Source organism: Rhinoraja longicauda, chromosome 10 (assembly GCF_053455715.1).
Source record: "Rhinoraja longicauda isolate Sanriku21f chromosome 10, sRhiLon1.1, whole genome shotgun sequence".
Classification (NCBI taxonomy): domain Eukaryota; kingdom Metazoa; phylum Chordata; class Chondrichthyes; order Rajiformes; family Arhynchobatidae; genus Rhinoraja; species Rhinoraja longicauda.
In genome coordinates this window covers 1,241,131-1,262,906 of record NC_135962.1, presented here as the reverse complement: position 1 = coordinate 1,262,906, position 21,776 = coordinate 1,241,131, and the positions used below count along the sequence as shown (strand labels likewise).

Sequence of the window (21,776 nt, the reverse complement as noted above, 5' to 3'; positions counted from 1 at the left end):
TGAATATTTGCACTAGAGATCCACTCTGTATCAGGCCAATTGATCATATTTAATGAACTGTTCTTTGCTTTCTCTGTTAATTTTAAATTCACCTCCACGAGCTGTATCGCGTTTTGTTTTATTTTAAAAAGTCATGGAAGTAGAGATGAGGCATTTGCAAACAATAGAACTCTACTGTATCCACAATATAATTGAAAATACATTTAACTTAATACTTAGAGCCAAGAAAATTTCAATTGGTGAATTGATTCGTTAAAAACCCTTGACAGACACTAAAATGAGCAATGCTGCATACAGAAGCATGAATCCAATTCAAATAGACTCAGTGTTGGAGTAAATCACCAGGTCAGGCAGCATCTCTGGACTGCCCAGTCTGGCACACTGAATCTGCCTACTAAAATGGCGCTGAAATGTACCCGTGCCCCATTACGGTTTTCAGAGTCCAGTGGTCGATCTTGCTCCTCTAGTATCTTTGGACATAACGGACGGCGGGTTTGCCTACTAAAATGGCGGCCGTTCCGCTCCGATGCGTGCAGCACTTCAGCGTTCGCCATTTCGACGGAGTGGTTCATCCGGCTCCTCAAGTATCTTTGGTGGCGACACGGATTGGTGACGTCGCAGGTCCCGTCTCCTCACCATTGGTCCAGTGGCCGCTGGATTGGTGGGGAGCGACGGAGAGAGGGCAGTGATTGGCGGAGAGGAGCGGGGAGGCCGCTGATTGGTGGATCGGGGAGAAGGCGATGATTGGCGGAGCGAGTGAAGGGCGGTGATTGGCTGAGCGGGGGGAGGAGGACGCTGATTGGTGGAGCGGGGAAGGCTGTGATTCGCGGAGCGAGGAGAGCGCAGTGATTCGCGGAGAGAAACGGGGAGAAGGTGATTGGCGGAGCGGAGGAGCAGGGAGGGCGGTGATTGGCGAAGCGGGGAGAACGCGGTGATTGGCGGAGCAGGGGAGGGCGGTGATTGGCAGAGCGGGGGGATGGCGATGATTGGCTGAGCGGGGGAGGGCGGTGATTGGCGGGTTGGCGCTGACATGCGCGCTGGCGCTGGCGGTCGCGGCCTCCAGAAGGCGTTTCTCGGTGGGAGATGCAGCGGCGCGGCCCCGACACCGCGAGCGGGAGCTAGAGACCGGGTGAGGGCAGCACCGGCGGGGAGCAACACTGCGGGGAAGAGGGGAGTGAGTGAGGGGGAGGGAGTGTAAGGGAGGGAGGGAGTGAGGGAGAGGGGAGTGAGGGAGTTGGGAGAGGAACTGAGGGACACTGAGGGGAGTTGGTAGAGTGATGAGTGAGCATGTGTATTATAGTCCCATACCGAGTATTGTACCATGTATTGTCTCAGGTTTAGGTTTATTATTGTCACATGTACTGAGCTACAGTGGAAAGCTTTGTTTTCCATGCTATGAACACGCATCAGATCAGATAATACTGTACAGTATATAAATGTAATTAAGTCAAACTCCAGTACAATAGGTTTACTTTTATCGTGCATCAGGCTTAGGTTTATTATTCTCACATGTATTGAGGTACAGTGAAAAAGCTTTGTTTTGGTCTGCTACACAAACAGATCATATAGTAAGACTATAAATCAATATAAGCAAGCCAATCTCAAGTACAATAGTTTGGGGTTTTATTATTATCATACGTAACGAGTATTGTGTCATGTATCGCCACAGATTTAGGTCTATTTATTTTTGTCATGTGTACTGAAGTACAGTGAAAAGCATGTTGTCCAAACAGATCAGATAATACTGCATATAGAGATGGCACAGCCGCAGAATAAAAGGACGTACCTTAAGACAGAAGATGACGAGGCCTTTCTTAAGCCATTGTCACAGATGGTGGTGAAGGCCAAGTCAGTGGGTATTTTTAAATTGAGGAGATTGACAGTTTCTGGATTAGTAAGGGTGTCAAAGGTTATGGGGAGAAGGCAGGCGAATGAGGTTGAGAGGTGAAAATAGAGCAGCTATTATTGAACAGCAGAGTAGACCAGATGGGTTGAAAGGCCTAATTCTGCTCGTATGAGTAATGAACTTATAGTACAAGTATGGTGTCTGGGAACTAAATACCTTGTCCCCTTTCCAAAAGAAAACTCAGAGTGACAAATCTGGCAACTAGACCGGACAGCCTTGCATCATTCATAGAAACATAGAAAATAGGTGCAGGAGGAGGCCATTTGGCCCTTCGATACAGCACTGCCATTCATTGTGATCATGGCTGATCAACCACAATCAGTAACCTGTGCCTGCCTTCTCCCCTTATCCCTTGATTCTGCTAGCCCCCTAGAGCTCTATCTAACTAACTGATGGATGAATGTGGCACAGTATTCCAAAGTATTTTGGCAAAATATATCAATATGACCATGTTAATTTGCACTTGGAAAAATAGGGGTCAATAAGTGAAAAACACCTTTATTGAAGACAATGGGTGAGGTTTTGGAAGTAACTGAAAAAGTGGATCTGGCATTGATGGGAAGTAATCATATCCACCACATGGACATTAGGGCTATGAAAGACAGCCCAATGGTTAAGCCAAGGTCTTTTGGGAGAGAATTTAAGAGCATAAGAAATTTGGGACTACTTTTCTGCCAGCGGCTGTTGATGCCTGGTCAATTAACTTGAAATCTGAATTAATTCACAAGAAACATATGATAGGTTTTGATGATTAAGTGGGAAAGGAAGGTGCGTGGAGGTCAGCCATGATGCTATTTGTAGCGTGGGAGAGGTTGAGGAGGTAATGCACCTGTGATCCAAAAGTGGTGCCTGAAAGAATGGTGCAAGTAGATTAGTTGAGAGATGCAGCACGGAAACAGGCCCTTCGGCCCACCGAGCCCACACGACCAGTGATCCCCGCACACTAACACTATCCTACACACACTGGGGACAATTTACATTTATACCAAGCCAATTAGCCTACAAACCCACACGTCTTTGGATCGATCTACGCAGTCACATGGAGAACTTACCAACTTCATTCAGACAGCACCCACAGTCAGGATCGATCGCGGGTCTCTGGTGCTGTAAAGCAGATACTCTACTGCTGCGCCACCTTGTTATGGCAACAAATTTCAGAAAGGAATTGGATAAGTATCTGAAGGGGGCTAAATCTCAACTCAAAACGTCACCTATCCATGTTCTCCAGTGATGCTGCCTGACCCGCTGAGTTACTCCAGCACTCTGTGAAACGTCACCTATCCATGTTCTCCAGAGATGCTGCCTGACCCGCTGAGTTACTCCAGCACTCTGTGAAACGTCACCTATCCATGTTCTCCAGAGATGCTGCCTGACCCGCTGAGTTACTCCAGCCTTCTTTGCTTCTAACTTGTCACAACCGGATGAATTGTAAAGCACTAATAACAAGAACACTATTTAGGCACAATTTTGCGAACAAGCATATGAATCGCAGCAACATCTCTGGAGAACATGGATAGGTGATGTTTCAAGTCTGGGCCTTTCTTCAGAAGCACCACCAATCCATGTTCTCCCTGCATGCTGCCTGACCTGTTGAGTTATCCCAGCATTTTGTGCCTTTTCTTGGTAAACCAGCGTGTACACGTCCTTGTTTCTACATCATACGTTAGAAAATGTAAATTAGAAAAGAAGCTGTAAATAAAATGAGAATTATGTTGTTCAGTTATGAGTGCATTTAAAGAGATCTGGTTTTGGATGACTCAAACCAAATAGGGTGTTTGAGGTTTGCTCGATATGATCTGCAAGTTAGGCAGTGCCTTGGTCTACACGTACTTCAGTATTACAGAACAACCCAGCTTACAGTTTCATTTTCCACCCAGCGACAGAGAGAGAGAGAGAGAGAGAGAGAGAGAGAGAGCAGTTTGTTGGGGGTGAAGGTAATGCCAATAATTAGAATCCACTATTGAAGTTTTATTTCCTGAGTTTCTGAATGATTTTCTTGTTTACATTGCCTACTTAAACTTCAAATCTGGCTTGGTATAAATGATGGAAAAATAGATTGTTTTTAAGTGAGCAATTTTGGACCCCATTTCTGAGGAAGGATGTGCTGGCTCTGGAGAGGGTCCAGAGGAGGTTTATAGGAATGATTCCAGCAATGAGTGGGTTAACACATGATGAACATTTGACGGCACTGGGCCTGTACTCACTGGAGTTTAGAAGGATGAGGGTGGACCTCATTGAAACTTACCGAATAGTGCAAGGCCTGGATAGAGTGGATGTGGAGAGGATGTTTCCACCAGTGGGAGAGACTAGGATTGGAGGTCATAGCCTCAGAATTAAAGGACGTTCCTTTCGGAAGGAGATGAGCAGGAATTTCTTCAGTCAGAGGGTGGTGAATCTGTGGAGTTCTTTGCCACAGAAGGCTGTGGAGGCTGTCAATGGATATTTTTAAGGCAGAGATTGACAGATTCTTGATTAGTACGAGTGTCGGGGTTATGGGGAGAAGGCAGGAGAATGGGGTTTGGAGGGAGAGATAGATCAGCCATGATTGAATGGCGGAGTAGACTTGATGGGCCGACTGGCCTAATTCTGCTCCTATCACTTATGCACTAATGAAGTCATGATGCCAATATTTCTAATCCTGTTCTTTTTTTTTTGTGTGTTTTTTTTCCATGTGAGCAGTGTAATTTTGACTGCTATGGCGGTAGATGGGAGATTCTCCACCTTTAAGGAGTTCAGTCCGCTATATTACTTGCTTAACGCGATTCCAGAGAAAGTTCAGAAAGGATTTAGGAATGTGGTTGTGCATCTCACGGCGCTCGATGCCAATAAGGACTTCATCGCGGTGGGCACCAACATCGGCATGCTCTACCTTTACTCCAGAAGGCTGAACAAGATGACAAAATATAATTTAGAGGTAGGTTTTGCCATCAGCTTCTGAGTGCAGTTGTGTGAATCTTGTATGGCCTAGAGTGGGAAGCCTTGCCTTGGGAGACGGAGTAATTGAGGGTTGAGAGTCACATAGTGATCACCTGGAGTCACATATACATCCTTGCAAGAGGCAGATTAGGAGGTGGTGTGGTCAATATAGCCATCGGAGTCGATGGGATTGTAACAGACATCCTAGATATCCTGTGTAGGAAAGAACTGCAGGTGCTGGTTTAAACCGAAGGTTGACTCAGTGGGACAGGCAGCATCTGTGGAGAGAAGGAGTGGGTGACGTCTCGGGTCTGAAGAAGGGTCTCGACTCGAAACGTCACCCAAACGTTCCTCCAACATTTTGTGTCTCTCCTAGATATCCTCTTTCTTCAGCAAACGTGGCATCCCTCCTACACTTGTGGTTGGAGCCCACACCAGGGTCTCCTCTGTATCCCACAGTCTTCTCTTAATCCTACCCCCCTTGTATGAAACAAGGATGGAATTTCCTTGGTCCTCGTCTTCCCTTGGTCTCCTGCCTTCTCCAATATTTCTCCCACCTTCATAGAAACATAGAAAATAGGTGCAGGAGTAGGCCATTCGGCCCTTCGAGCCTGCACCGCCATTCAATGTGATCATGGCTGATCATCCAGCTCAGTAACCTGTACCTGCCTTCTCTCCATACCTTTAGCCACAAGGGCCACATCTAACTCCCTCTTAAATATAGCCAATGAACTGGCCTCAACTACCTTCTGTGGCAGAGAATTCCACAGACTCAACACTCTCTGTGTGTGAAGAAATGTTTTCTCATCTCGGTCCTAATCCTTATCCTTAAGCTGTGACCCCTGGTTCTGGACTTCCCCAACATCGGGAACAATCTTCCCGCATCTAGCCTCTCCAACCCCTTAAGAATTTTATATGTTTCAATAAGATCCCCCCTCAGTCTTCTAAATTCCAGCGAGTATAAGCCTAGTCTATACAGTCTTTCTTCATATGAAAGTCCTGCCATCCCTGGGATCAATCTGGTGAACCTTCTCTGTACTCCCTCTAAGGCTAGAATGTCTTTCCTCAGATTAGGAGACCAAAACTGTACACAATTCTCCAGGTGCGTTCTCACCAAGGCCCTGTACAACTGCAGCAGAACCTCCCTGTTCCTATACTCAAATCCTCTTCCTATGAATGCTAACATACCATTCGCTTTCTTCACTGCCTGCTGCACCTGCACGCTTGCTTTCAATGACTGGTGTACCACGACACCCAGGTCACGTTGCATCACCCCTTTTCCTAATTGGCCACCATTCAGGTAATACTCTGCTTTCCTGTTCTTGCCGCCAAAGTGAATAACCTCACATTTATCCACATTATATTGCATCTGCCATGCATTTGCCCACTCTCCTAATCTATCCAAGTCACTCTGCAGCCTCCTAGCATCCTCCTCGCAGCTAACACTGCCACCCAGCTTCGTGTCATCCGCAAAGTTAGAGATATTGCATTCAATTCCCTCGTCCAAATCATTAATATATATTGTAAATAACTGGGGTCCCAGCACTGAGCCTTGCGGTACCCCACTAGTCACTGCCTGCCATTCCGAAAAGGACCCATTTATTCCTACTCTTTGCTTCCTGTCCGCCAACCAATTCTCTATCCACCTCAACACTGAACCCCCAATACCGTGTGCTTTAAGTTTGTACCCCAATGTCCTATGTGGGACCTTGTCGAAGGCCTTCTGAAAGTCCAGATATAACACATCGACTGGTTCTCCCTCATCCACTCTACTAGTTACATCCTCGAAAAATTCTATAAGATTCGTCAGGCATGATTTGCCTTTCATAAATCCATGCTGACTTTGTCCGATGATTTCACCACTTTCCAAATGTAATGCTATCACATCTTTAATAACTGACTCTAGCATTTTCCCCACTACCGATGTTAGGCTAACTGGTCTATAATTCCCCGTTTTCTCTCTCCATCCCTTTTTAAAAAGTGGGGTTACATTAGCTACCCTCCAATCCTCAGGAACTACTCCAGAATCTAAAGAGTTTTGAAAAATTATCACTAATGCATCCACTATTTCTGAGGCTACTTCCTTAAGCACTCTGGGATGCAGCCTATCTGGCCCTGGGGATTTATCGGCCTTTAATCCATTTGATTGACCTAACACCACTTCCCGACTAACCTGGATTACCCTCAGTTCCTCCATCTCGTTAGACCCCCGGTCCCTTTCTATTTCCGGCAGATTGTTTATGTCTTCCCTAGTGAAGACAGAACCAAAGTAGTTGTTCAATTGGTCTGCCATCTCCTTGTTCCTATGATCAATTCACCTGTTTCCGACTGCAAGGGACGTCTACATTTGTCTTAACTAGTCTTTTTCTCTTCACATATCTATAAAAGCTTTTGCAGTCAGTTTTTATGTTCCCTGCCAGTTTTCTCATAATCTATTTTCCCTTTCCTAATTAAGCCCTTTGTCCTCCTCTGCTGGACTCTGAATTTCTCCCAGTCCTCTGGTATGATACTTTTTCTGGCTAATTTATATGCTTCATCTTTTGTTTTAATACTATCCTTGATTTCCCTTGTTAGCCACGGATGCACTACCTTTCCTGGTTTGTTCTTTTGCCAAACTGGGATGAACAATTGTTGTAGTTCATCCATGCAATCTTTAAATGCCTTCCATTGCATGTCCACCGTCAACCCTTTAAGTATAAATTGCCAGTCTATCTTGGACAATTCACGTCTCATACCCTCAAAGTTACCTTTCTTTAAGTTCAGAACACTTGTTTCTGAATTGACTTTGTCACTCTCCATCCTAATGAAGAACTCCACCATATTATGGTCACTTTTGCCCAAGGGGCCTCGCACAACAAGACTGCTAACTAACCCTTCCTCATTACTCAATACCCAGTCTAGAATGGCCTGCTCTCTCGTTGGTTCCTCGACATGTTGGTTTAGAAAACCATCTCGCAAACATTCCAAGAAATCCTCTTCCTCAGCACCCCTGCCAATTTGGTTCACCCAATCTATATGTAGATTGAAGTCACCCATTATAACTGCTGCACCTTTAGTGCACGCATTTCTAATTTCCTGTTTGATGCCATCCCCAACCTCACTACTGCTGTTAGGTGGCCTGTACACAACTCCCACTAGCGTTTTCTGCCCCTTAGTGTTTCGCAGCTCTACCCATATCGATTCCACATCCTCCGAGCTAATGTCCTTCCTTTCCACTGCGTTAATCTCCTCTCTAACCAGCAACGCTACCCCACCTCCTTTTCCTTTCTGTCTATCCCGCCTGAATATAGAATATCCCTGGATGTTGAGCTCCCAGCCTTGGTCACCCTGGAGCCATGTCTCCGTAATCCTAACTATATCATAATCATTAATAACTATCTCCACATTTAATTCATCCACCTTATTACGTATACTCCTTGCATTGAGACACAAAGCCTTCAGGCATGTTTTTACAACACTCTTACCCCTTATACAATTATGTTGAAAAGTGGCCTTTTTTGATTTTTGCCCTGGATTTGTCTGCCTGCCACTTTTACGTTTCACCTTGCTACCTACTGCTTCTACCCTCATTTTACACCCCTCTGTCTCTCTGCTCATGCTCCCATCCCCTGCCACATTAGTTTAAATCCTCCCCGACAGCACTAGCAAACATTCCCCCAAGGACATTGGTTCCATTCCAGCTCAGGTACAGACCGTCCTGTTTGTACTGGTCCCACCTCTCCCAGAACTGGTTCCAATGTCCTAGAAATTTGAATCCCTCCCCCTTGCACCATTTTTCAAGCCACGTATTCATCTGAAATATCCTCCTATTTCTACTCTGACTAGCACGTGGCACTGGTAGTAATCCAGGGATTATTACGTTTGAGGTCCTACTTTTAAGTTTATCTCCTCGCTCCCTAAATTCACCTTGTAGGACCTCATCCCGTTTTTTACCTAAATCGTTGGTGCCAATGTGCACCACGACAACTGGCTGTTCACCCTCCCCCTCCAGAATGTTCTGCAACCGCTCAGAGACATCCCTGACCCTTGCACCAGGGAGGCAACATACCATCCTGGAGTCTCGATTGCGGCCGCAGAAACGCCTATCTATTCCCTTTACAATTGAATCCCCTATCACTATGTGATGGCATCACCAGTCACATCTTCCCGTCCCCACTGTGTTCTGTACAGGCTGTCCTTTCTGCAACTCCTTGCTTTGCTCATCCCCGACCACCCAACACCCTCCTCCCTGAACACTTTTCACTGCAAGTGCAGGAGATGGAACACCAGAGATTGATAGGGTCGATTAGTAAAGGCATCAAAGGTTATGGGGAGAAGGCGGAAGAATAGGGTTGAGAGAGACCAATATCTCAGCTATGATCGAATGGTGGAGTAGATTTGATGGGCTGAATGGCCTAATTCTGCTCCTATCACCTATGAACTTGTGAAAACTATACTCACTTTACTTTTATATTTCTGACCATTAATTCAAACCAGGTTTGTAGTTGAATACTTGATTGTTAGTAACAAACTAGGAAAGAAAAGATTTTCTCAATCTTATACATAGATTTCACAATGTTTACCCAACGAATATACATGTTTATGTCTGGTATTTTTATGGATTTGGCCTCATAAATTGGATTGAATAGCTTTGTATATGTAGAAACATAAAAACATAGAAAATAGGTGCAGGAGGAGGCCATTTAGCCCTTCGAACCAGCACCGCCATTCATTGTGATCATGGCTGATCATCCACAATCAGTAGCCTGTGCCTGCTTTCTCCCCATATCCCTTGATTCCGCTAGCCCCTAAAGCTCTATCTAACTCTTTTTTTAAATTCATCCAGTGAATTGGCTTCTACTGCCTTCTGTAGCAGAGAATTCCACAAATTCACAACTCTCTGGGTGAAAACGTTGTTTCTCATAAACTCATGTGTCTGATGACCTGGTGTTGTGTGTGTTTTCAATGTAAGGGCAAGACTGAGGTGATTAAAGTGGTGAAGCTGTCGGCCTGCTTTGATGACCTGGTTGCTGTTGGGACAGCTGCGGGGAGAGTGACACTTTTCCAGCTAGTCTCCCACTTGCCCGGTCGAAACAAGCAGGTGAGTGAGGCATTTTCATTTACTGCACCCCCGTTAGTAAAACTCTGCCAGTGTTTCATGCACTGGCTGAGCGGAGATGATGTGCTTCATTTTGTCATGTGGTTATAGTAAGCGTCTAAGCCGTTTAATACTAATGCATTAGCACCCACACTGGTCACAGTTGTGAAGCAGAGAAACAAGCCCTTCAGCCTGACATTTCCCCCTTCACCAGTGGGCATTCACCTATCTTAGTTTAGTTTAGAGATACAGCGTGGAAACAGGCCCTTCGGCCCACCGGGTCCGCACCGACCAGTGACCCCCGCACATTAACACTATCCTACACCCACTAGGGACAATTTTTACATTTACCAAGACAATTGTGAATGATCAGCCATGATCACATTGAATGGCGGTGCCCGAATGGCCTACTCCTGCACCTATTGTCTATTGCCTAATTAACCTACAAACCTGTACGTCTTTGGAGTGTGGGAGAAAACCAAAGATCTCGGAGAAAACCCACGCAGGTCACGGGGAGATCGTACAAATGCCGTACAGACGCACCCGTAGTCGGGATGGAACCCAGGTCTCCGGCGCTGCATTCGTTGTAAGGCAGCAACTCTACCACTGCACCCATCTATGTTCTCCAGAGATACAGTCTGACCTGCGGAGATACTCCAGCACTTTGTGTCTTTTTTATTAGCTAAGCCAAACCCTGTCTGAACTAGTATTCAGGGTTAGACAGAAAAAGCTGGAGGAACCCAGCGGGACAGGCAGCATCTCTGGAGAGAAGGAATGGGTGACGTTTCGGGTCGAGGCCCTGCTTCAGGGGTTTTTAGGCTGTTTTCTTTGCAGGCCTGTTCTGACCAACACCAAGCCTCGCCTGCTTGACAGCATTTACATCTGTACGGCTCCTTGCCTTATTGAGTCTGCCTCCATCAGGGAGTTAATCTCAGCAGATCTGTGAAACTCCGCTCACTCCCTCCTCTCCCCTCTCCCATCTGGCAAGAGGTACAGAAGTGTGAAAACGCACACCTCCAGATTCAGGGACAGTTTCTTCCCAGCTGTTATCAGACAACTGAACCATCCTATCACCAATTAGAGAGTGGTCCTGACCTCCCATCTACCTCATTGGAGACCCTCACACTATCTTTAATTGGACTTTACTGGACTTTATCTTGCACTAAACGTTATTGCCTTTATTCTGTATCTGTACCCTGTGGATGCCTTGATTGTAATCGTGTACAGTCTTTATGTCTTTACAAGCAACAAAGGCTTTTGACTGCACATACGACAATAATAAACGAAACTACACGAAACCTAAACTAAACTACTTGCTACAGGCAGGAAACTGACTCTCTGTTAAAAAAAACCACAGCCATAACTGGATAAAGGTTCAGCAAAGTTTGTTTCCTTTTTGCCGACTTTGTTTTTTTACTCGTATTTACCAAGTCATTCTTTCTCCACAGTTGCGCCGATTTGATGTTGTGGGTATTCACAAAAGTAACATTACAGCTTTAGCTTGGAGCAGCAATGGAATGAAACTCTTCTCTGGGGATGAGCTGGGTAAAGTTGTCTATGTTGCTGTGGACCTGGAGCAGGTAATGAATTCTCAGATAAATTGATCAATATCAATAAATATTTATATCGATCAGCCAAAACCTTATGACCACTGACAGGCCAAGTGAATAACATTGATTATCTTGTTACAATGGCACCTGTCAAGGGGTGGGATATATTAGGCAGCAAGTGAACAGTCAGTTTTTGAAGTTGATGTGTTGGATGCAGGAGAAATGGGCAGGAGTAAAGACCTGAGCGACTTTGACAAGGGCCAAATTGTTATGGCCAGACGACTGGGTCAGAGCATCTCTGAAACGGCAAGGCTTGTGGGGTGCTTGTGATGAGTACCTACCGACAGTGGTCCGAGGAGGGACAAACCACAAACCGGCGACAGACAGGGTGTTGGGAGCCCAAGACTCATCGATGCGCGAGGGCAACGAAGGCTATCCCGTCTGGTCCGAACCGACAGAAGGTCTGCTGTGGCACAATTTTAATGGTGGTCACGGGAGGAATGTGTCACAATACACAGTGCATCGCACCCTGCTGCGTATGGGGCTGCACACGGAGGACCAACAGCATATTAGGCAGGTGGTCATAATGTTTTGGCTCATCAAGTCATAATGTTTTGGCTGATTGGTTTATTGGTTTCTTTTGAAATAAGCTACCTTAAGAAATTAGAGCTGTTAAAAAAAAAAGTATTAAGATAGAAATGGATAGAGTTGATGTGGAGAGGATGTTTCCACTCGTGGGAGAGTCTAGGACCAGAGGTCATAGCGTCAGAATAAAAGTACGTTCCTCTAGGAAGGAGATGAGGAGGAATTTCATCAGTCAGAGGCTGGAGAATCTGTGGAATTCATTGCCACAGAAGGCTGTGGAGGTCAAGTCAATCGATAATTTTTTCAAGGCAGAGATAGATAGGATCTTGATGAGTACAGGTGTCGGGTTATGGGGAGAAGGCAAGAGAATGGGGTTGAGGGAGAGATAGATCAGCCATGATTGAACGGTGGAGTAGACTTGATGGGCCAGATGGCCTAACTCTGCTCCTATCACTTATGAACAAGAAATAGGCATGCATTGAAAAATACCTGACTGGAAACATCACCTATCCAAGTTCTCCAGAGATGTTGCTTGATCCACTAAGTTACTCCAGCACTTTATCTTTTTTTTCAAAGGACAAAAGGATATGGACCTTATGCGGGCAACCAGGATTAGTGTAGAAGGGGAAAAAAACGTTGGCATGGATGTTGTGGGTTGAAGGGCCTCTTTCTGCTAAAATGGAAAGGAATTTTGAGAAGAAGAGTTTTGTAAATTACCAAAGACATCGAGATGATAAAGGGATATATTTGCTGATACTAAGTTTGTATAGGGTTTGGAGTCCCAATCTGAAAAGTCACCAATCCATGGTCTCCAAAGATGCTGCCTGGCCCGCTGAATTACTCCAGCATTTTGTGTTCTTTTGAGTGCAACCAGCATCTGCGGTTCCTTGTTTCTTACTTTTATTCCCACCATGTGTTTTACAACTGGAATTATATATTTTTTAACGTAGAGACACAAGGAACTGCAGATGCTGATTAATAAAAAAAGACAGTGCTGGAGTAACTCCACAAAGAGGTAGCATCACTGGGGAACATGGATAGACTTCAACTCTGAAGATGGGTCCCCTCACTATGTTACTTATCCATGTTCTCCTGAGATGCTGCCTGACCCGCTGAGTTACTCCAGCACTCTGTGAATGTCACCTATCCATGTTCTCCATAGATGCTGCCTGACCCACTGAGTTACTCCAGCACTCTGTGAAACGTCACCTATCCATGTTCTCCAGAGATGCTGCCTGACCCGCTGAGTTACTCCAGCACTCTCTGAAACGTCACCTATCTATGTTCTCCAGAGATGCTGCCTGACCCACTGAGTTACTCCAGCACACTGAAACGTCACCTATCCATGTTCTCCAGAGATGCTGCCTGACCTGCTGAGTTACTCCAGCACTCTGTGTCTTTTGTAAACCATCACCTCCAGTTATTTGTGTCTACAGGAATGTTTCAACTCTATTCAATTGATAACTGGGATCAGTACAGCGTTTTGTATTCTCAGTTCATGTATGTTTTTCCATTGGTGAAATTTTCAAATGGCGGTTTGACAATATCAGTCATTTCAGTCTGAACAAAAGATGGTATTCTCACTCCCCCTTTTTAGAAACATAGACAATAGGTGCAGGAGGAAGCCATTTGGCCCTTCGAGCCAGCACCGCCATTCATTGTGATCATGGCTGATCATCCACAATCAGTAACCCGTGCCTGCCTTCTCCCCATATCCCTTGATTCCACTAGCCCCTGGAGCTCTACCTAACTCTCTTTTCAATTCATCCAGTGAATTGGCCTCCACTGCCTTCTGTGGCAGAGAATTCCACAAATTCACAACTCTCTGGGTGAAAAAGTTCTTCTCACCTCAGTTTTAAATGGCCTCCCCTTTGTTCTTAGACTGTGGCTCCTGGTTCTGGACTCCCCCAACATTGGGAACATTTAAATGGCCTCCCCTTTATTCTTAGACGGTGTCCCCTTGTTCTGGACTCCCCCCTTTTTGCCGTGGAAAGATGACCAAATACAGCATGAAGATATATTTAATGCATGGTTTGAATTTGAACTTGTTTAATTGTTGTATTCTGGTTTTCCGCAGGGTATCTGTAGTCCTACAGTGATATTAGAAGATGCATCTTCTATTGTACAGTTGGACTACAATCAGAAAGTTCTTCTTGTTTCAACTTGCCTGCGCTCCATCCTTATTTATACTGAGCAGAATGTTATCAGGCAGGTTGGAACCCAGCCAAGGAAAATGTAAGCGTGGAGAATTTTAAAATAACTAAACATAGTATTTCAAGTATAATTGCTTGTGGCACCTAGACTAAAATGAGATGCACCCATGGTTATGATAATGTCTGCATCACAGTGGTGTAGCTTCTAGAGCCGGTACCTCAGCAGTGTTCATTCCATCGACAACTCAGGTGGTGTCTGTGTTGAGTTTGTACTTGTGGCCCTCTTGTTTTCCTCACGTCCAAAAGATATGGGGTGGTGGTGACCTGGCAAATGACCTACTATACAGTTGAGTGGTAGAGGGGGGCGCAGTGGTAGAGCTACCGCCTTACAGCGGCAGAGACCCGGGTTCCATCCCGACTACGGGCGCCGCCTGTGCGGAGTTTGTACGTTCTCCCTGTGACCGCATGGGTTTTCTCAGAGATGGTCGGTTTCCTCCCACACTCCAAAGACGTACAGGTTTATAGGTTAAATGGCTTGGTACAGGTAAAAATCATCCCTAGTGGGTGTAGGATTGTGTTAATGTGCGGGGATCGCTGGTCGGCGTGGACTCAGTGGACCAAAGGGCCTGTTTCCGCGCTGTTTCTCTAAAACTAAAACTAAACATTTATGGGAGTTGATGGACTGAAAATTTCCAGACTAACAAACAAAAGTATAAAACAAATAGAATTTGAGCTATTGGCATTCTAGCCCCATTTCTCAATGCAATTTGTAGTTGAGAATTAAAATAATAGTTGCACAATTAGGGAAACCCGCATGTGATTTTATGTAAGATAGACACAAAGTGGTGGAGAAACTCAGCGGGTCAGGAGGTATCTCTGGAGAACGAGGATGGGCGACGTTTTGGGTCGGGAACCTTCTGCGGACCTCTTCCCAGTCTGAAGAAGTGTCCTGACCTGAAACGTCACCCATCCTTTTTTCTCCAGAGATGCTGCCTGTCCCGCTGAGTTACTCCAGCATTTTGTGTTAACCTTTGGTATAAACCAGCATTTGCAGTTCTTTGTTTCTATGTTGTGTAATTTTATATGGTATGCACCGGTTACATAACGTCTAGTTGCTAATTGTTGAAAAAACCCAACTAAGATATGTTAATCTCTTGTGCTTCTAGTGCTGGCAGATTTGGAGCATGCTTCATTCCAGGCCTCTGCAAACAAACAGATATTCATCTGTATGCTTCAAGACCGGGGCTTCGGCTGTGGAAATCAGACGTACATGGAGCTGTTCAGTCAACCCTCATTTTTAAAAATATATTTGCCAATGGTGTGAAACCGTTTGAGTTGTTTCCACGACCGAGGTTGACAGCTAACCTCAAAGGCGTGCAGGCCTCAGAGAGAAACCTCGGCCTGTTGAAGTGCTTCTTCCGTGACGGATGGGTACTGAGCTGGAATGAGGCTAGTATTTATGTGATTGATGCAGTTAATCAGGTACGTTACAGCAAAGCTGATATTTTGTTAACTCACCCTGGCAGCTTACTCCATTTTAAATCCCACTGTCGATTGAAGCATCACTTTTGTAAAGCATCTAAAATTAAGGTCACGGTGGCGCAGCGGTAGAGTTGCTGCCTTACAGCGAATGCAGCGCCGGAGTTCAATCCCGACTACGGGTGCTGTCTGTACGGAGTTTGTACGTTCTCCCAGTGACCTGCGTGGGTTTCCTCCGAGATCTTCGGTTTCCTCCCACACTCCAAAGACGTACAGATATATAGGTTAATTGGCTTGGTAAATGTAAAGATTGTCCCTAGTGGGTGTAGGATAGTGTTAATGTGCAGGGATCGCTGGTGGGTGCGGACCCGGTGGGCCGAAGGGCCTGTTTCCGCGCTGTATCTCTAAACTAAGTCGTTCTACTGCGATTGAAAGGCATAATTAATGTGAAAAACTGATAGAAATACATTATAAATCTGGATAAGAATTTACAGTGGGATATAAAAGAGGGAGAAATTTTAATTAAAAAAAATGTTTTAAAATCCTATTTGAAGTCCTATTTTAAAATGGACTCTAATATTTATATCTGTAATACATAATTCTGCTATTAATAGAGCAAATGCTTCAGTGCTTCTAAATACAATCAGAGATTATTTCTCTAACTCACACAGAGTTGAACATTTGTCAAACAAGGACTCAAGGAACTGCCAAGATTGTTGTCTTTAGGAGCAGGGTCCATATTCAGTTCCACTTGATATAATCAAAGTCTACTTTTTCCATAATTCTTCTTAAGGGTCCTAAATGTAACTAGGAGCTTCGTGCTGGGTGTAATGCATGGTGCAACAATATTCAAAAATTGGCACCTAATTGTTACTGGGCAGAGTCAGAATGATTTATGCCTCTCACTCTCTGAGTCTATGATTACCCATGATGAACAGAATTATAGCATTAATTTTGGTCAGCTGTCAGAGAAGCCGTATTTCAATGGATATATATTTAATATTTGATTCCAGCTAATTTTGTGCATAGTTCATGGTAATGTTGCCAGGACTAGAGGGAGTGGTTAAGTAGGCTGGGTCTCTATTCCATGGAGCGTAGGAGGATGAGGGGAGATCTTATAGAGGTGTACAAAATCATGAGAGGAATAGATCGAGTAGATGCACAGAGTCTTTTACCCAGAGTAGGGGAATCGAGGACCAGAGGACACAGGTTCAAGGTGAAGGGGAAAATATTTAATAGCAATCCGAGGGGTAACTTTTTCACACAGAGGAGGAACAAGCTGCCAGAGGAGGTAGTTGAGGCTGGGACTATCCTATTGTTTAAGAAACAGTTGGACAGGTGCATGGATAGGACAGGTTTGGAGGGATATGGACCAAGCGCAGGCAAGTGGGACTAGTGTAGCTGGGACATTGTTGGCCGGTGTGGGATAGTTGGGCCGAAGGGCCTGTTTCCAGGCTGTATCAATCTATGACTCTGAAACTAAAGGTGGAAACACTATACTCTTCCATATCTCTAGACTCCCTCTCCCCTGACTCTCAGTCTGAAGAAGGGCTTAAACCCGAAACATCACCCTTTCCTTCTCTCCAGAGATGCTGCCTGTCCCACTGAGTTACTCCAGCATTTTGTATCTATCTTCATGGGAACTAATATTGGGCACAAATTGTTTCGAATCTTGCAGGCGCTGTTATTATTTGTGTACAGTCCCATATTTTAAAAGGTTTAGAATTGTTGCTATGTATAATTATGTTCTGTGATTAAAAAAGTTGCTGTTTTTTTAAATGCTGTTGTTACTTTCCAATTAATTATATTGCTGAATACTGATAATAGCCACTCATTAAAATGAAATGTTCATGAATCAAGTTGTCTTGCTCAGAAGGTTAAGTTGATGAAATGGGACTGATGGAGTTTACCATGTTGATGTTTGGCACTGGACATTTGCAGGCTCTAATTGGTGGACTGGAGGGGTTCAGTAGTATTATATCTGTTTCCTGTACGGAAGATGAGATTTTCATGTTGACCCACGACCGTGATATCATTCGGATTTCCAGCAAGCCAGAAGGCTTGATAGACGGTAAGCCTAATTTTTATTTTTAAAGCAAATATGGAAATTTCTCTTATGCTTTATTTTTGGAGATGCACCTTGGAAACAGGCCTTTTGACCCACAAAGTCCACACCGACCGACCGTTCACACTAGTTCTACGTTAAACCACTTTCTCATCCACTCCCCTGCACATTGGGGGGGAATTAACACAGGCCAATTAACCTGCAAACCCACACGTCTTTGAGATGTGGGAGGAAACCGGAGCACCCGGAGAAAACCCAGGGAGAACGTGCAAACCTCCCACAGGTGGCATCCAAAGTATGGACCGAACCCTGGTCTCTGGCGCTGTGAGGCAGCGGCTCTATCTGTGCCACCTCTAACTGTGCCGCCCCCTACAAGATAGAAATGAAATGGTGTGGCACTTGGTCTCGCAGTTCAGGATGTGACTGAGTTAGGTACCAGATCTAAGTGTGCTGGCTATTGACAACTAATGTTGCTCTTGGTCTCCGGTATTCAGTCCATTTTCTCAATGTTTGCACCAAAGGGCAGATCTATTTTTCCAAATTTGGGCAAACTAATGTAATTGTGTGTTCCAATGACAAAACTAATAAACATTGTTAGTTAACAGTTCAACAACAGTTCAACAGAGCTTTATTTGTCATTCGGTACCAAGGTACCGAACGAAACTACATAGCAGTCACACAAAAAAGAACACAAGACACATGACCCCAACACAAACGTCCATCACAGTGACTCCAAACACCCCCTCACTGTGATGGAGGCAACAAAACTTCCACTCTCTTCCCCACGCCCACGGACAGACAGCTCGTCCCCGACCGACCCGCACAGTCCCCGCAAGGGGATGGAAGTCCCCGCGGCCGAGTTGCACCGGGCGCTGAAACGTCTCGCGGCCGGGCGATGGAAGGCCCCGCGACCGAGCCTTGCGCAGCTAAGTCCCGCGGCCGAGCCGCACCGGGCGATGTTAGGCCCGCGGCCGAGCCGCACCGGGCGATGGAAGGCCCCGCGGCCAAACCGCACCGGGCAATGTTAAGTCCAGCGGCCGAGCCGCACCAGCGATGTTAGGCCCCGTGGCCGAGCCGCACCGGGCACTGTTAAGTTCAGCGGCCGAGCCGCGCCGGGCGATGTAAAGTCCCGCGGCCGAGCCGCACTGGGCACTGTTAAGTCCAGCGGCCGAGCCGCACCAGCGATGTTAGGCCCCGCGGCCGAGCCGCACCGGGCGATGGAAGGCCCCGCGGCCAAGCCGCACCTGGCACTGTTAAGTCCAGCGGCCGAGCCGCGCCGGGCGATGTTAAGTCCAGCGGCCGAGCCGCACCAGGCGATGGAAGGCCCCGCGGCCGAGCCGCACCGGGCGATGGAAGGCCCCGCGGCCGAGCCGCACCCCGCGCCGTGAGGAAGAGACCTAAAAGAGAAAGGTTTCCCCCACCCCCCCCCCACCCACACCACCACCACCACCCCACACACATACACAACCAAAAAAAACCCCCAAAAAAAACCATCCCAACAAAACACACAACAACAAAAAAAAGGAAAAAAGACGAACAGACTGCTAGCGAGCCGCAGCCGTTAGGCGCCGCCACTTCCACTTCTTGACATAGACTTGACAGGCTGAAGGGCCTGTTTCCATGCTGTATGAATTTATAACTATGATTTGGAGTTTTGGAATAAGTGTCCAAGTGCTCATGTTTTATTAGCATATTATTCGATTTCTAATAGTAATATACAGATCCACCGCCGATTTTCCCACACCCTTGGTTCCAGAACCTTCCTGGATTATCCGTGTTGCTGGACCGACGGAGGTCACGGTCTCCGAGAGGAGACCAACGGTACCGGAACATTCCGCCTAGGGGCTGAGAGGTCGGCCGCGGAAGTCAGCTGTGGGAACGGATGTGCTGGCTCGGGTCGGGCCGGAGTTCCAGAGCCCCGGCCGCAGGGGGCAAATTCACCCCGACGATCGGCCGTGGTAGTCCTGATGAGGTTGAGATCGGCTGCCTCACTTGGCCTGGGCACCACATCTTCGCGGGGATTTCAAGTGCCCTCTCGTGATTTTGTCCGGATTAAAGGAGGTGTCGGACCACCAATTGACACAAAAATAAGTGGTGGACCTGTATCATGAAATTGGCCTTTTCTTAGTGACTGCATGCGATGAGTGATTGAAATGACTTATCCATGGCCAGCTTCCATCTACTGTTTCACGGACCTCAAGTAACATTGTGCATTAATTATCTTGCAAAATAATGTTTTTGATTTGAGAAGTTATTTAATTTTGTAACTACTATTCTGACGCTTTGGTAATTAATTTTTTTTTACCCCCCAATCTTTACTTGAACATCTTCATCCATATGAAGCCAAGTGGAAACCACAGTCTCCTTCTCCATTCTCACATCAGTAATATCACCAATCGACAGTTTTATTCAGCTTGAACCTCTAGTGAATTCACTGTGTCCAAAAATCAGCACATGTGAACTAGTAAAAACTAGATGTTCCCGGATAAAGGAGGTGATTACCTGTTTTGATAGACAATAGGCGCAGTAGGAGGCCATTCAGCCCTTTGAGCCAGCACCGCCATTCACTGTGATCATGGCTGATCATCCACAATCAGTACCCCGTTCCTGCTTTCTCCCCATATCCCTTGACTCCGCTGCCTTTAAGATCTCTATCTAACTCTTGAAAGCATTAGAATTGGCCTCCACTGCCTTCTAGAAACATAGAAACTAAGTGCAGGAGTAGGCCATTCGGCCCTTCGAGCCTGCACCGCCATTCAATATGATCATGGCTGATCATCCAACTCAGTATCCCATACCTGCCTTCTCTCCATACCCCCTGATCCCTTTAGCCACAAGGGCCACATCAAACTCCCTCTTAAATATAGCCAATGAACTGGCCTCAACTGTGGCAGAGAATTCCACAGATTCACCACTCTCTGTGTGAAAAAAAACTTTCTCATCTCGGTCCTAAAAGACTTCCCCCTTATCCTTAAACTGTGACCCCTTGTTCTGGACTTCCCCAACATCGGGAACAATCTTCCTGCATCTAGCCTGTCCAACCCCTTAAGAATTTTGTAAGTTTCTATAAGATCCCCCCTCAATCTTCTAAATTCCAGCAAGTACAAGCCGAGTTTATCCAGTCTTTCTTCATATGAAAGTCCTGCCATCCCAGGAATCAATCTGGTGAACCTTCTCTGTACTCCCTCTATGGCAAGAATGTCTTTCCTCAGATTAGGAGACCAAAACTGTACGCAATACTCCAGGTGTGGTCTCACCAATGCCCTGTACAACTGCAGCAGAACCTCCCTGCGCCTATACTCAAATCCCTTCGCTATGAATGCCAACATACCATTCGCTTTCTTCACTGCCTGCTGCACCTGCATGCCTACTTTCAATGACTGGTGTACCACGACACCCAGGTCTCGTTGCATCTCCCCTTCTCCTAATCGGCCACCATTCAGATAATTGTCTGCTTTCCTGTTTTTGCCACCAAAGTGAATAACCTCACATTTATCCACATTATATTGCATCTGCCATGCATTTGCCCACTCACCTAACCTATCCAAGTCACTCTGCAGCCTCCTAGCATCCTCCTCACAGCTAACACTGCCCCCCAGCTTCGTGCCATCCGCAAACTTGGAGATGTTCTTGGAGATGTTCTGAGGCAGAGAATTCCACAGATTCACAACTTTCTGGGTGAAAAAGTTTTTCCTCATTTCCTTTCTAAATGGCACACCCCTTCTTCTTAAACTGTGCCCCCTGGTTCTGGACTCTCCCAGCATCTGGAGCATGCTTGATGTTACGTTAACAAGCATAAAAGAAAGGAAAACTAGGGCAGTTTGAATATCTCACAGCACAAATCTTGTTTTTTAAATTCTCTTCAATTTCTTTTAAATAAGTGTGAACAGGGAACTTGGAATGGATATGGGGCAGAGGTGGAGCAATTTGTTCTGAGAGTGATGTTAAATGAAATTGGCTTCAATAGAACAGAACTTTATAAATATAATGCAGACATTGTAATAGATGAGCCTCATTGTACTATTGCAACATCACTTCCTAATCC

General features: G+C 45.8%; 1 protein-coding gene across 2 annotated transcripts in view; it reads left to right on the top strand.

Annotated features, from left to right (window-relative positions):
* The first annotated feature begins 1,053 nt into the window (after positions 1 to 1,053).
* The window catches only part of tecpr2 (tectonin beta-propeller repeat containing 2), a 79,648-nt gene continuing 58,925 nt past the window's right edge, over positions 1,054 to 21,776 (top strand). For both annotated transcript variants that reach the window (XM_078406014.1, XM_078406013.1), the window contains exons 1-7: positions 1,054 to 1,129; positions 4,586 to 4,820; positions 9,774 to 9,902; positions 11,348 to 11,479; positions 14,112 to 14,269; positions 15,354 to 15,669; positions 17,608 to 17,737. In XM_078406014.1, coding sequence (XP_078262140.1) covers positions 4,602 to 4,820; positions 9,774 to 9,902; positions 11,348 to 11,479; positions 14,112 to 14,269; positions 15,354 to 15,669; positions 17,608 to 17,737 — 1,084 coding nt within the window. In that variant the 5' untranslated portion in view covers positions 1,054 to 1,129; positions 4,586 to 4,601. The remainder of the gene's footprint in view (positions 1,130 to 4,585; positions 4,821 to 9,773; positions 9,903 to 11,347; positions 11,480 to 14,111; positions 14,270 to 15,353; positions 15,670 to 17,607; positions 17,738 to 21,776) is intronic.